At 41.1% G+C, this 13,340-nt stretch overlaps 1 protein-coding gene and 1 long non-coding RNA gene across 2 annotated transcripts in view; one reads left to right on the top strand and one right to left on the bottom strand.

Annotated features, from left to right (window-relative positions):
- Positions 1-3,094: 3,094 nt before the first annotated feature.
- The window catches only part of LOC143419342 (uncharacterized), a 34,233-nt gene continuing 23,987 nt past the window's right edge, over positions 3,095-13,340 (bottom strand). Inside the window, exons 2-3 of the long non-coding RNA XR_013099298.1 lie at positions 11,138-11,291; positions 3,095-3,228 (exon numbers count right to left, since the gene is read on the bottom strand). This is a non-coding gene — a long non-coding RNA (uncharacterized LOC143419342). The remainder of the gene's footprint in view (positions 3,229-11,137; positions 11,292-13,340) is intronic.
- Positions 3,134-13,340, top strand: part of map1aa (microtubule-associated protein 1Aa) — a 64,155-nt gene continuing 53,948 nt past the window's right edge. Inside the window, exons 1-2 of the mRNA XM_004566370.5 lie at positions 3,134-3,384; positions 4,078-4,179. Coding sequence (XP_004566427.3) covers positions 3,156-3,384; positions 4,078-4,179 — 331 coding nt within the window. The 5' untranslated portion in view covers positions 3,134-3,155. The remainder of the gene's footprint in view (positions 3,385-4,077; positions 4,180-13,340) is intronic.

Genomic DNA, 13,340 nt, shown 5'->3' on the forward strand with positions numbered 1-13,340 from the left:
CAAAAAACTGCTCTTGTAGCTCTTTTTTCTCCCAGCAGAGGCCAGCAGATACGCTGGAGTGTTTGACCTGGACTGCTGACTCACTCCTGGTAACACACATCTTCCCTAAGAGTAAATTACTCTGTGAGGAGACAAATTAAAGCCAACAATGAGCAATCACTGGAGCAGGAGAAGTAAGAGCCTCCAGTCACAGTCATGTGCTTCAATTTAAAAATAAAAAGCTTTATAAAGTATTAAGGGTCCAATAAAAACCACAATTATAAAAGCTTTTAAGAGACAAACAGATGAGAACATCTGTTACTCTGGATCTTCTGTCAGGAATGCAAAACTTACAAAGATGTGTATGTGTAGGAATAAAAGTCACAAGAGAAATCTGGCTGGTACTGACTGTTTGCATTGATTCAGTTTTGGTTTTATGGAGGAGGTGGTGGGGTGGGGGTGTCAAGTTGCAAATCCATGCATCCTCTGCAATATTAGAAAGACTGATTTTTTCAAACTATAGAAATGATGTCAGAAAACACCTTCAAATACCAAAAACATCAGCAATAAGAATCAGAAGGAAGGGAAAAAAGCAGACAGTGGACTGAAGGATCTGTGCATTCTTGGGCAGCCTGGCTGTGATTTGTTAGACATTAGATGACTTTGTTTTAATGTGAGCTGTGTGCATTCATCCCCTGTGTGTATGCCAACGTTACCTTTCATTAAAACTTGTTTGTGAAGCAAAGAGTTCTTCAATCACATTGTCTAACAGAAATGACAAAACAAATACAGGCTCTTGTAAACTCGCAGGTGTTAAGACATAAAACCTGCATGTCTGCCCACAGTGTACTCATATCTGCAGTGAAGGGCACACATTCATCCTGCAGCCTTCACTTTAGGCGTTATCTGAAACAGGTTCACATCATTTTCACATCCATTCATGTGTCAATAGTTGTTGGTATATATGCAAACAAAAGGCAGCAGGAGAAAAGCTGGAGTGTCCAGAAGACTCATTCTGTGTCTTTATGTTGAAGCTTTCAATATATTTGTTGTATTCTGTTGTGTTTGTACTTTTCTGCAGTCTTCTTGTTGCCATCGATGGTCTGTATCTTGGTGACTTCCTTTACTAGTTGTTTTCTAACATGCTTGTTTTTTTTTTTATTTCCTTTCCCTCCTCTCCTTATTTTCTGTCTCAGCTCAGTTGTTCCCACCCAATCACATCCTGTGTAGATCTAGTTTTGTTTTCATTGGATGTTGGGTTTTCCACCTGTTTGACCGCTTGCATTTATTCCCAATGTTCCACCTAAACTTCATAATTTTACATAAAAAAATCTGTTATTGACATTTAATAATTCTGTTATCCATCCATCCATCTATCAGGTACGCCCACGTGTAATCACATCAGTTAACCTGACCTGAAGTGTGAAAGTAAGCTTACAAGAAAGACACAAACAAAAACCTCCTTTTCTGATTTCTTAGTTTTTTGTATATTTGTCACCCTTATGTGTTTCAAATCATCAAATACATTTTTCAATACAAAAAGCAGTTTTTAAATGATGGTTTCATTTATCCAGGGAAACAGGCATCTAAACCCACAGGGGCCTGTATGTTAAAAAGCAACTGCCTCCTAAATTTAATACCTGGTTGTGGCAACAACTTGGCAGTTTTCACATTGCTATGGAGGAACTTTGGACTGCTCTTCTTCGCAGAATTGTTTTAATTCAGCCATATTTGAGGGTTTTCCAGCAGACCTCAAAAACGTATTCACCAGCCTGGTTCTGCCAGAAGTCTCTTCCTGTTTTAAGAAAGTTTTTCCTCCCCACAGTTGCCAAGAGTTTACTCTTAGTGGACAATATAATCATTTTCTGTAAACATAAAAGTTGAACTGACAACAGTGGAGTTCATATATATGATATTATAGAGGAATTGTAAAGACCCACACTATAGACAAAAATGTCTTGATGCATGCTCAATCAGGAAATCCCAAAAAGTTGATTCTGTTCATCTGGACGTTGTCACTGGGAGAAACATTTCATCACTTACTTTACGTGAAAAGGGAAAGACCATCTTTGAATGGAGGAGGGGGCCTAAGGGTGCATCTGTCACCATCTGACGATTGCAGCCATTCCCCAACTCTCTGTGGATGGGACTCATGGCCATTGATCACCAAGCACTGATCAATGGCCATGACAATTTGCATATTAATGATGAAGAAACTGATGTTCTTCCAGCCCACTGTTCCCTCAGTGGTGCTGGTTTCAGTCATGTGCAAATTTATAAGATTGGAAAATGCAGTCAGCTGACACTGACGAAGTCACCTGGATGATGACGAAACGTTTCTCCCACTGAAAACGTCCTGATGAACAGAATCAACCTTTGGGTATTGATGAAAATCTCACTTTACTGCAATTTATTGCATCTCTTCAATGATTTGTTAACAAGTTGTAGAATAGGAGCAAATGCACGCCTCAGCAATGCTAATACTTTTCTGCAGATTTGTTGTCATGTATAAGGACAACTTGCAACTTTAGTACTGCTTCATCATTCAAATGAAGCCTAAAATAACAGTTTTCTGTGGTGACTGTGAGCCTTTGTTGTCAGTGTTACTCTGTGCACAGATGAAGCATTGTTCTATTCACAATCTGAACACAGACACGTCAGTTCAGTAATCAGAGGCACACTGCCTGGTGCTCACAGTCACACAGATATAAATAGACGCTTTGTTTGCCACAAACTTTTTAGTCCCAGACACCTTTGTCTAAAAAGTTAATACAAAAACACTATGAGGGCTATTGTAAGTGCCATTGATTGGACTCAATACACACCAAAATCTTTGGTTTGAAAACAATTATTTTGTTTAATCAAACATCAACAGTTTTATGAATATTTTCACACATTTGAAGATGATAAATCTCTCTTTTCAAGAACTCTGTGGAAAAGCAACTGACACTTTGATACTGTAAAATCTTTTTTTAAGCTTCAGCTGCCTCATATAGGAAATATGATCAACATCAATTCTCATATCCCTCTCTTCTTTCTGTCCAATGGCATGCTGCAACATCAAATAGCAACATCACCTGGAATCCAATCAAGTGTTTAGCTTCTTCTGAGCCACGCCCGTCACTCCTCCCACCCCATCTTGCACTGTCATGGTGCTCGCTCTGGATGCAGTTGTCATGGAGATGGAAAAGGGCTCAGCGTCCATTAGTGGCACTGTTACCATGGAAATCTCTATCTCAGCCGCTGCCTCTGTGGAGCAAACAGAACCAGACGAGTCTGTTCAGCACCGCGGACAGCATCACCCTGGAGCTGCGTTCCAGCATAGAAACTATCGCATATTGATCGTGATTGGAGAGATTTCCTGCAGCCATCATCTCGAAGCTGCCAGGAGACAGATCACACAGGGTAAGGCAAACTCAAGTGGTCGGTGACAGCGGAGCGGGGCGATGAAACGGCTTGGTGTTTACATAGTATCTGTTCCCACTTAGTTTCTTTAATGAACTCATAAAAACAAGAAGTCCGATATTTATTGGTTAAAAATCCAGACGCAGTCCCGGAAAGAGCTTCAAATTTTAATTAGCTGCATAAGAGTGCATTAACTTTTAATAATTCCCCTCAATCTAAAAGCACTGCAGTGCAAACTTAGGTAAAACTTCCATAACTACAAATCCAGTTATTGCTAAAATATTCTTTGTAACAAATGCACAGAATGGCACCTTTCACTTTTTTATTAATCCAGCTATTTTATTATTGAAGAGTGCACATAAGCAGCATGTTAATGTTGTAGTTTTCAAATGTTAATGCAGCAATAAATAAAATGTACCAAATACAATATTAGAGGGAAATGTGTGCAGTAATTAATTTTACTTATTCTTTCATTAATACTGCTACTTCTTCTTCTCCTCATAAGAACAATGAATAGCTTTGTTTGTTTGTTTTTAATTGTTTGTTTATGGCAGTTTTGGTCTTCCATAAATTTAGAAAAACAAACAAACAAGCAAAACTTTTCTCACTGTCAGAGAAATGTAGTAAATTGTTGTGAGGGCATACTGAACTCTTGATTCTGAGCATTATTGCTGCTGTGTGTTCCAAAAACAGGTTTACGCTCCTGGAGCGTTGAGCTGGCTGTTTTTGACCTGGATAAAGAGCTGCAGCTGTTTGAAGCCAGGCACACTGCACAGTTTTCCTCGCAGGTCAAAGGTCAGTGTGTTCATTGTTATCTTCAATAAAGTTGACAGCAAGAGGGATTTTTTGGATTTTAAAGGTGAAAGTGTGACACGGACAGAGTGTGGCATGCTTTCACCAGCACGTACCGAGTCTATACTTGCTGCTGTTTGGGATGTGCCGGGCTTCAGGTGAACTTTGCATGGACTTTCTGAACAGTGTAATCGCAATAAGAGCTTCACTCGCCTGTACCTGTCATGCAAAGAAATACTGGGATGTCAGCTAGAGCAGGTCATCTGCTATTTGGAAGGTTGGTGGTTCAGTCCCTGGCTGCTCGAGTGTCCTCGGGCAAGATGCTGAACCTCGGGTTTCTCCGATGTGCTCAATGGAGTGTGAATGTTAGATATAAGGGACCAACATGAGTGTGTGAGTCATGGGTGAAAACTGAGCGTTCGTGTAGAAAAACACTATAATAAGAACCAGTCTGTTTACAGTAAACAAGCAGTCCATCATTTTCCCCTTTACTATATCTCTAAAGTATGTGCAACTATATTTCTATACATAAAGGATATCAGCCAACATATTTAAAACCAAAACATTGTAAAAATGAGTTTTGTCTCCAGCTGAGCTCTAAGAGAGTTCATCGGGTTATCAGTTTGCATGCTTCTGTTGACTGGAACCCTGAGACCTGTCTCAGTGATACAAAACCATTAAAGCCCGTTTTTGCTGGGTGCTTATGATGAATGACTCACAGACTTTGGTTCTTTTGAATGATCTCTGTGTCGAATTAGCAGAGAAGAACCTGGCTGTTCGTGTGTTATCAGACAAAAGTGAGAACAGGACTCTTCAGACACCAAAATAATTTTTTTCTAAATAACAATGTCGTCAACCATGATATCATCTGCTCTTTTGGCCCATGAATAAACCCATATTGCACAAGGGTAAACTGCATTGAATTCAAGTTGACAGATTAAGATGTATAGATGACGTGTTCGTGAAATGAAATCTGTGGAACCTTGAAGTCTTTCCAGCTCCGCATCTTTTATGGCTACATTATAAACTCTACATAAAAACATAAGTTTGTGATGCAATGCTAAGAGCATGCTCTCATCTCTTTGATTTCTTTACTGATCCATTGGGATATATCCTAGGAGCTGATGACAACATAGCTCTTATTGATGATGGTCTCACGTGCAGACTGCATGTCACACTTGGAATCAATAAAGGCTGAATCCGAGAGGTTTTACCCCCTGCTGGGGTGATCGAAGATCAGGACGTGCCATAGGTGATGAATGTGACTCTTGCTAGGAAAGTATCTGCTTTCTGATTCGCTGCTTTGCATTCACAAAGAAATGTATCCTACCCACACTCAGCTTTCACTCAAGCCTAGCAGGGTCAGATGAGCTGTTTGGAGGAGAAGGTGTGTTGGCTAAATAAATGGAACTCAGTGTTCAGCGTGGATTTTAAACATGGATCCTCCCACACAGTGTATTGGATGGTAGTCTTATGTGAAGAGTGGAAATATGTACATTTACTACTACAGCACGCATACACAAATTTGGCTGAATTTTAGTCATATGGCCCGAGCTCTATGACACATTTCACTGGTAAATGGACATGTCTTCCAAATGCTGTGCCTCCCAGCAGGCTGCAGGTTACTTAATGCTTTTCTCTACTAACCCAGGTCTGCATGACTTCACATTATTTCACTGTGTCACTGTTATAAGTCACGCAAGATGCATAAATTCCCAACCAGGATTTTTCTGTGTTGGAAAGTTGGAACACACACCAACAGGAAGGAAGAGTGTGGCTGAGATACTTTTTCAGATTTACAACCTTTCTTTGATTTCCTTCTTCTAAACCTGTTCTCCTCTCTGTTAGTCGACACACTGCTTTGTCTCAATGCTTGTTTTTATGTATTTTCTTGTACGGACATATTTTACTGAAGTCTAGAAAGATCGCAGCAAGAGCTGCAGCGGAGCTTCATCTGCCATCCAGCCTGAGGAGGAGAATTTTTCTGCTGCTGGCAAGGAGCGATAACCTTGCCACTCCTGGGAGCAGTCTTATTTCAGCTATATTAAATTATTAAATCTGTATCTACTAAAGTGCCATATTTTCTACACATGTTTGAGCTTTATTTCTGTTAGTTTAGCCTCAAAAGTCAACAATTAGAACTAGACTGCCATGTCACTTTCACTCATGCCTCCCATAGGAGGAATCTGAACGTGTTTGATGATGCCGTCACTTGTCATGCATCAACAACCAACATGTCAGTTAACCTCAAGCAGATAAAAGAGCTCAGCTCAGTTTAGTTGTCAGCCTGACCTAAAATTTAAGACATTCAAGGTTCTGACTTTGATGATCTTTTGATTATCCTCTTGTGCCACAGTGAGAAGCAGATTCTGGTTCATTTCCAGAGTATTTTCTGTAGAGCTGTCAAAATGTAGCAGAACAAATCACATCCCCACCCCATCAGCTGCAAAGCCAACACATAAAAATGGAGAAAAGCGTAAACTGTAGACCTGCTAAACATTAGCATCAGAATCATGACCATGTTAGCATGCTAATATTAGCATCTAGCCAAAAGCAATATGTGTATTTTACTTGTTACCTGGTATAAAGTACAAAGTATGTGCTACCTCTTCAAATATGACCGTAGGAGGAAACTATTCATATCCTTTTACACAGGCAAAGTGAACAATAAGGACAACATCAGCACTCACACGCAGTCAGAGGGCACACTAGCATAACACAGAGAGCTAAACAGCTGATAAAGAGGAAGTGTAACAAAGAAGTAAAGACACACTACTAGACGCATCTTTTATGTCCCTACGTACACACACACACACACACACACACACACACACACACACACACACACACACACACACACACAGGATTGTGTTTCAGTATTTGCTGAATTTGTCTACAGCCTGTAAAATAATATGTGTCTGTCAGATGTTGCCCATAAGGTAACTGAATATGGTCTAAGAGCTTATCCATGCATTCAGTCCTTCAGAAAACTGCATTAAAGCACATTACAGAATCCACTCGCTTCCACTTTCAATTATTGTATCACAGGTGGTGTTCTGATAATTCCACTTCTGCTTGTGTGTTCTGTGGTTAATTCAACCTAAGGGTAGGCTTACCCTCTGTGCCCGATGCTCAGTGTCTCAGTGGAAGCAGGAAATTACGGGAACATGCTTCAGTTTAAGAGATGTCGGTTGTCTTGTGTTTTCTCAAGAACACAGAGAGATTTTTAAATCCAGAGGTTTTTGTTATTGGGCCAATGTGAGGAAAACAAAATGAGTAAAAAGACCTTTATGTGCGCTAGAGAGACATTTAGCCTGTATAGCAGCATTCACTGAACCGCTGACAGCAGTAGCACAGCCTTCAAACAGCCTAACATATTAAGACACAGTCCTTGGTATTATGTAGTTTTGATATTTATCAGTAAATCCAAATAGATTTTTATATAATTTCAGTTATAATACAAAGGCTGTCGAGCCGACTGGAAACCTTTACAAATTTGACCTGAAATGGATTTGGCATTGACCGATATCCAGAGAAACACTCTCACGTGTGGGCATTATTAGAAGCAGCCTGTACGCTTACCTGCATATCTTAGCACCCAGATTCAAATTCACAAGCCAGGGACATGAAATAACCCCTCAGGTTGGGATTGTCTTAAATTATAATATATAGCTTCTCTTAATGAGGTTACTTTGATGGATTGGGAATTGATTTGTTGATACACACGTTACGCTCTAATGAGTATTTATAGCTGTGCGCTAATGTATGTTTTTTATTTATTTTTTATGTTTTCAAATTTGACATTTAAGGCAAGGTGCTTTTTTGATTTCTTCAGCTACACTGGGTACACTGACATCAGCGGTTTACTTCAAAATAAGTCAGCCCAGGCACTAATCAAGCTTTGCATCGAGAGGAGGGAGAAGGTACTGAAACTTTGTTGTAGATACTGTCTGGTTATAGTGGCCATTAAACAGATGCGTGTTGTTCCTTTTCCCTTCGAGCTCTGAGAGGAAATGTGTTGTTTTATGTTTTTGTTTCTTGTGTTGATTTTGACTGTGTAATTATTGCTGGGGATTTTAACATTCATGTGGACAACCCTCAGGACAAAGGGACTAAAGACCTGAGTAACACTCTGGGCAACTTTGGGCTGACTCAGCATGTAACAGAGGCCACACATAATAGAGGACACACTCTTGACCTACTGATCTCCAAAGGCCTGAGCATTTCAAAGGTTACTGTGTCTGATGTGGGCCTGTCTGATCATTACTGTGTTTTCTTTGAAAGTAAAATCTCAGCCCACACAAATATATCAACAACAGTGATCACAAAACGGTGTATAACTGAACACAGTAGTGCAATTTTTAACCAGGTCTTCCCATTAACACCTGACCTGCCCAGAGGGTCAGTCAATGAGCTCGTCAATAGCTTCAATGCTAACATGTTAAATGTAATGGACACTATTGCTCCCATTAAGGTGAAGGTTATCTCTGGAAGGAAAAAGTCTCCATGGAGAAACTCCACACTGGTGAAAAATGAAAAAAGAGAGTGTAGGAAAGCTGAGCGCAGATGGAGAAAAACAAACCTCCAGGTTCATTATGACATTTATAAAGAGAAACTTCACAATTATAATTTACAACTGAGGAATGCAAGGAGGTCCTACTTCTCTGACATCATCACTAAAAACAGCCATAATGCTCGGGTCTTATTTTCTACAGTTGACAGGCTAACAAACCCTCCTGTGTCAGTGGCAGCTGAACTTCATTCGACCATGGCCTGCAATGACTTTGCCAAATTCTTCACTGAAAAAATCCAAAAAATTAGACAAGCAATTGGTACATCAACAGCAGATCCAGGATATGTACTGTGTCCACCGAAAAACTGTTTAAACACCATGAAACAGTTTCAACCTATTAACAGCAAAGACCTGGAGGACATCTTAGGTCAACTGAACTCCTCCTCCTGCTGTTTAGAAGTCCTGCCAACAAGTTTTTTCAAAAAGGTCTCAAAGACTTTAGAGTCAGACCTGTTACAGATCGTCAACTTTTCTTTATTATCAGGTGTGTTTCCAGAATCACTAAAAACTGCTGTAATCAAACCTATACTGAAAAAGGACAATCTTGACAAGACACAAATGAACAACTACAGGCCGATCTCAAATCTCCCGTTTTTAAGTAAGATCATTGAAAAAGCAGTTTCCCAACAGCTCAGTTACTTCTTAAAACAGAATAATTGCTACGATGCCTTCCAGTCAGGTTTTAGACAGAACCACAGCACTGAAACCGCTCTGACCAAAGTGTTTAATGACATATGTCTGAATACAGACAGTGGAAAAATGTCAGTCCTAGTTTTACTGGATCTCAGTGCAGCATTTGATACAGTTGACCACAACATATTACTCAAACGACTGGAGAACTGGACAGGTCTTTCAGGAACTGTACTAAACTGGTTCAAAACATACGTAGAAAACAGGAAATACTTTGTATCAATAGGTAACTTCACATCTGAGCAGACAAGTATCACATGTGGAGTTCCCCAAGGTTCCATCTTGGGACCCCTTCTGTTTAACATCTACATGCTCCCACTGGCACAGATTATAAACAACAACAAAATAAACTATCACAGCTATGCAGATGACACACAAATATATATCACAATGTCACCAGGAGACCGAGGCCCTGTACAGGCTCTTGGTAAATGCATTGAGGAAATCAATGACTGGTTGTGCCACAATTTTCTCCAGCTAAACAAAAACAAAACTGAGGTAATAGTCTTTGGCGCCAAAGAAAAACGATTACAGGTCACCAGAGAACTTCAATCTATACATCTAAAAACCACAAACCAGGCGAGAAATTTGGGTGTAGTGATGGATGCAGACCTAAACTTAGAAAAACACATTAAGACAATAACAAAGTCAGCTTACTATCACCTCAAGAATATATCAAGGATAAAAGATCTGATGTCTCAACAGGACCTGGAAAAACTAGTCCATGCATTCATCTTTAGTAGGCTTGATTACTGTAACAGCATCTTTACAGGTCTACCTAAAAAATCAGTCAGACAACTACAGCTCATTCAGAACTCTGCTGCTTGAGTCCTCACTAAGACCAAAAAAGTGGACCACATCAGTTCAGCTCTGAGGTCCTTACACTGGCTGCCTGTCCGTCAGAGGATAGACTTTAAAGTTCTGATGCTGGCCTATAAAGCTCTGAATGGTTTAGGACCAAAATACATCAATGACCTCCTGACCCAGTATGAACCATCCAGATCCCTCAGGTCATCTGGATCCGGTCTTTTATCAGTTCCCAGAGTCAGAACCAGACACGGAGAAGCTGCATTCAGCTTTTATGCTCCTTATATCTGGAACAAACTCCCAGAAAGCCTCAGATCAGCTGAAACACTCAGTTTATTTAAATCCATGTTGAAGACTCACCTGTTCTCAGCTGCATTTGAATAAAGCACCAAATCCACACTTTAAGCTTAAATTTCAAAACTTACATTTAACTACTGATTTTATCTACTGTTCTGATTTTATCTGTTTTGATTTTATATACTGTTGTTTGTTTGTTTGTTAATTAGTTAGTTAGTTTATTTGCTTGTTTTATTCAATTTTAAATCATGCTTTTTATTTGTTCTTGTTTCTAATGTCTCTGTAAAGCACTTTGAATCACCTTGTTGTTGAATTGTGCTATACAAATAAACTTGCCTTGCCTTGCCTTGCCTTCATCTTGCCAAACCTCTGGGAAAGCTCAGTTCACAGTTCAGCTGCTTGAGGATGAACTGTGCTGCTTGCTGGTATGCAAAGGTCACATTGGGAAATCGATCAGACCCAAGAAAAAGAAAAAACAAGAAAAAGTGTGTGTTTTCAAAAGGTCGAGGCTAGAAATCGAAGGTCTGTCTTTCCGAGCTGTCCTCCAGTGGCTTTTCCCCAAATTCCCTGATTGTGTCTCTGATTTGTATTTACCTTTCAGGAAAATCGCTCACACCACCCACAAGGTGTTTGCAAGATTGGCTTTCCAACCCGTCATACTCCAGCTCCTCCTCATCTGTGCCTTGAATACTAATGTGCAGCTGGTGGAGGAGGAGTGCACAGTCATCATGGCTGAAAGGCTCACACACTGAAAACACAAGGAAAATCTATAAGAGAAAGAGGCTGGACTTCTCTGATTGGTTTATATGAATGTTTTGAGAGATATTTTCAGATGTTCATGTCTATTATTTCTTGGATTCATATTTAGTCATACAGCAGCATGGCTTTATGGCATCATTAACCTTTTGTCTGCAGCTTTGTCCATCCATCCATTTTCTTAAGCACTTATCCAGTTCAGGGGGGAAGCCTGTACCAGCTGTCACAGGCCGAGAGGACCTGGACAGGTTCTCAGTCTTTTGCATAGCTAACACAGAGAGGCAGACAACCATGCTCACATTCACTCTTACAGCCTAAATGTCTCATCAATCAGTTTTTTGATGGATCACCAGAAACTTCATACAAGATGAGGCCTATGATTCTCCGACATCTTTGCCACTGTGTTGACATTTGCCTGAAACCAGCATTTTTTCTAATATTGGTGCTCCTTCTTCCTGATGTTGCTGTCATTGGGAACCACTACATCGATCACTACGGCCGTCTTCTTCTGCTTGTCTACCACCACTATGTCCGGTTGGTTAGCCATCACCATTTTGTCCGTCTGTATCTGGAAGTCCCACAGGATCTTAGCTTGCTCATTCTCCACCACCCTCGGGGACGTCTCCCATGTTGACCTCGGCACTTCCAGGCACAGATGTTTCTGTAACCATCAGAGTGGCAGACAGAAAGGATCCACGAAAGGGTCTCCAGTATGAAGAGTTGGACAGCACCAGGCCCCGACATGGTTCACGCCTACTGGCTGAAGAACACAAGCGTCTGGCAGTAACAATAAACTGCAAATGCTAGTAGATAAGAGATACCCAGAGTGAAGGGACTGATATAGTAATATAAGCAATGACAGAACTGACAGCCCCAAGAAGGGACCGGTCCCCTCCAACTACCGGCCAATAACCTACCTCAGTTCCACATGAACGCTCCTGTCAGGCATCATAGCGGCTAAGATGAACAGGTACATGGGTCAGTACATGAATGGGGCACAGAAAGGGATGGGCAATAATACCAGAGGCGCAAAACACCAGCTACTGGCAGACCGAGCAGTCAGCTGAGACTGCAAGACTCGGCTGACCAACCTGTGCTCTGCCCGGATTGACTACAAGAAGGCCTATGACTCAATGCCCCACACCTGGATCTTGGAATGTCTAGAACTATATAAGATCAACAGGACCCTGAGAGCCTTCATCAGGAACTCAATGGGGATGTGGCGGACAACACTGGAGGCCAACTTCAAGCCCATAGTACAAGTCACTATCAAGTGCAGGATCTACCAAAGAGATGCTCTGTCCCCACTGCTGTTCTGCATAGGCCTGAACCCCCTCAGTGAGATCATTAACAAGACTGGCTACGGACACCGACTATGGAATGGAGCAGTTGTCAGCCACCTCCTGTACATGGATGACATCAAGCTGTATGCCAAGAGTGAACGAGACATAGATTCACTGATCCACACTACCAGGCTATAGCTGTATACAGCAATGACATTGGAATGTCGTTCGGGCTGGAGAAGTGTAGTCGGATGGTAACAAAGAGAGGGAAGGTAGTCAGAACTGAGGGGATCGAACTACCGGAAGGCAACGTTGCAGACAACATTAATTGGAAAACCATGAAGAGGCCGCTGGGAAAGCTGCAACCACCAAGTACCTGCAGAGGGTCAGGCAAGTCCTGAGGAGTCAGCTGAATGGGAAGAATACACCTACACTGGTGATCAGATTCCCCACTGGGATAATTGGCTGGAACAAATGAGGAGATCGAAGCCACTGACATCAACATGGAAGCTCCTGACCATGCATGGAGGGTCTCACCCCACATCCAGCACCACAAGACTGTACGCTGAGCAAAACAAGGAGGCCGAGGAGAATTTCACCACTGATTCATCAGTGATGTCCGATAAACGGATGACTGGAATATATAGCTTATAATTTTAACAATGTATTCTATAAAATGGAACTATATATGCCAGATGTGGTGTGATGCTTCATCAGAGCTCTGCAAAACGTTACAGTACTCGTACTTTACCAAACGT

The sequence above is a fragment of the Maylandia zebra genome, linkage group LG1 (assembly GCF_041146795.1).
Source record: "Maylandia zebra isolate NMK-2024a linkage group LG1, Mzebra_GT3a, whole genome shotgun sequence".
Lineage (NCBI taxonomy): Eukaryota > Metazoa > Chordata > Actinopteri > Cichliformes > Cichlidae > Maylandia > Maylandia zebra.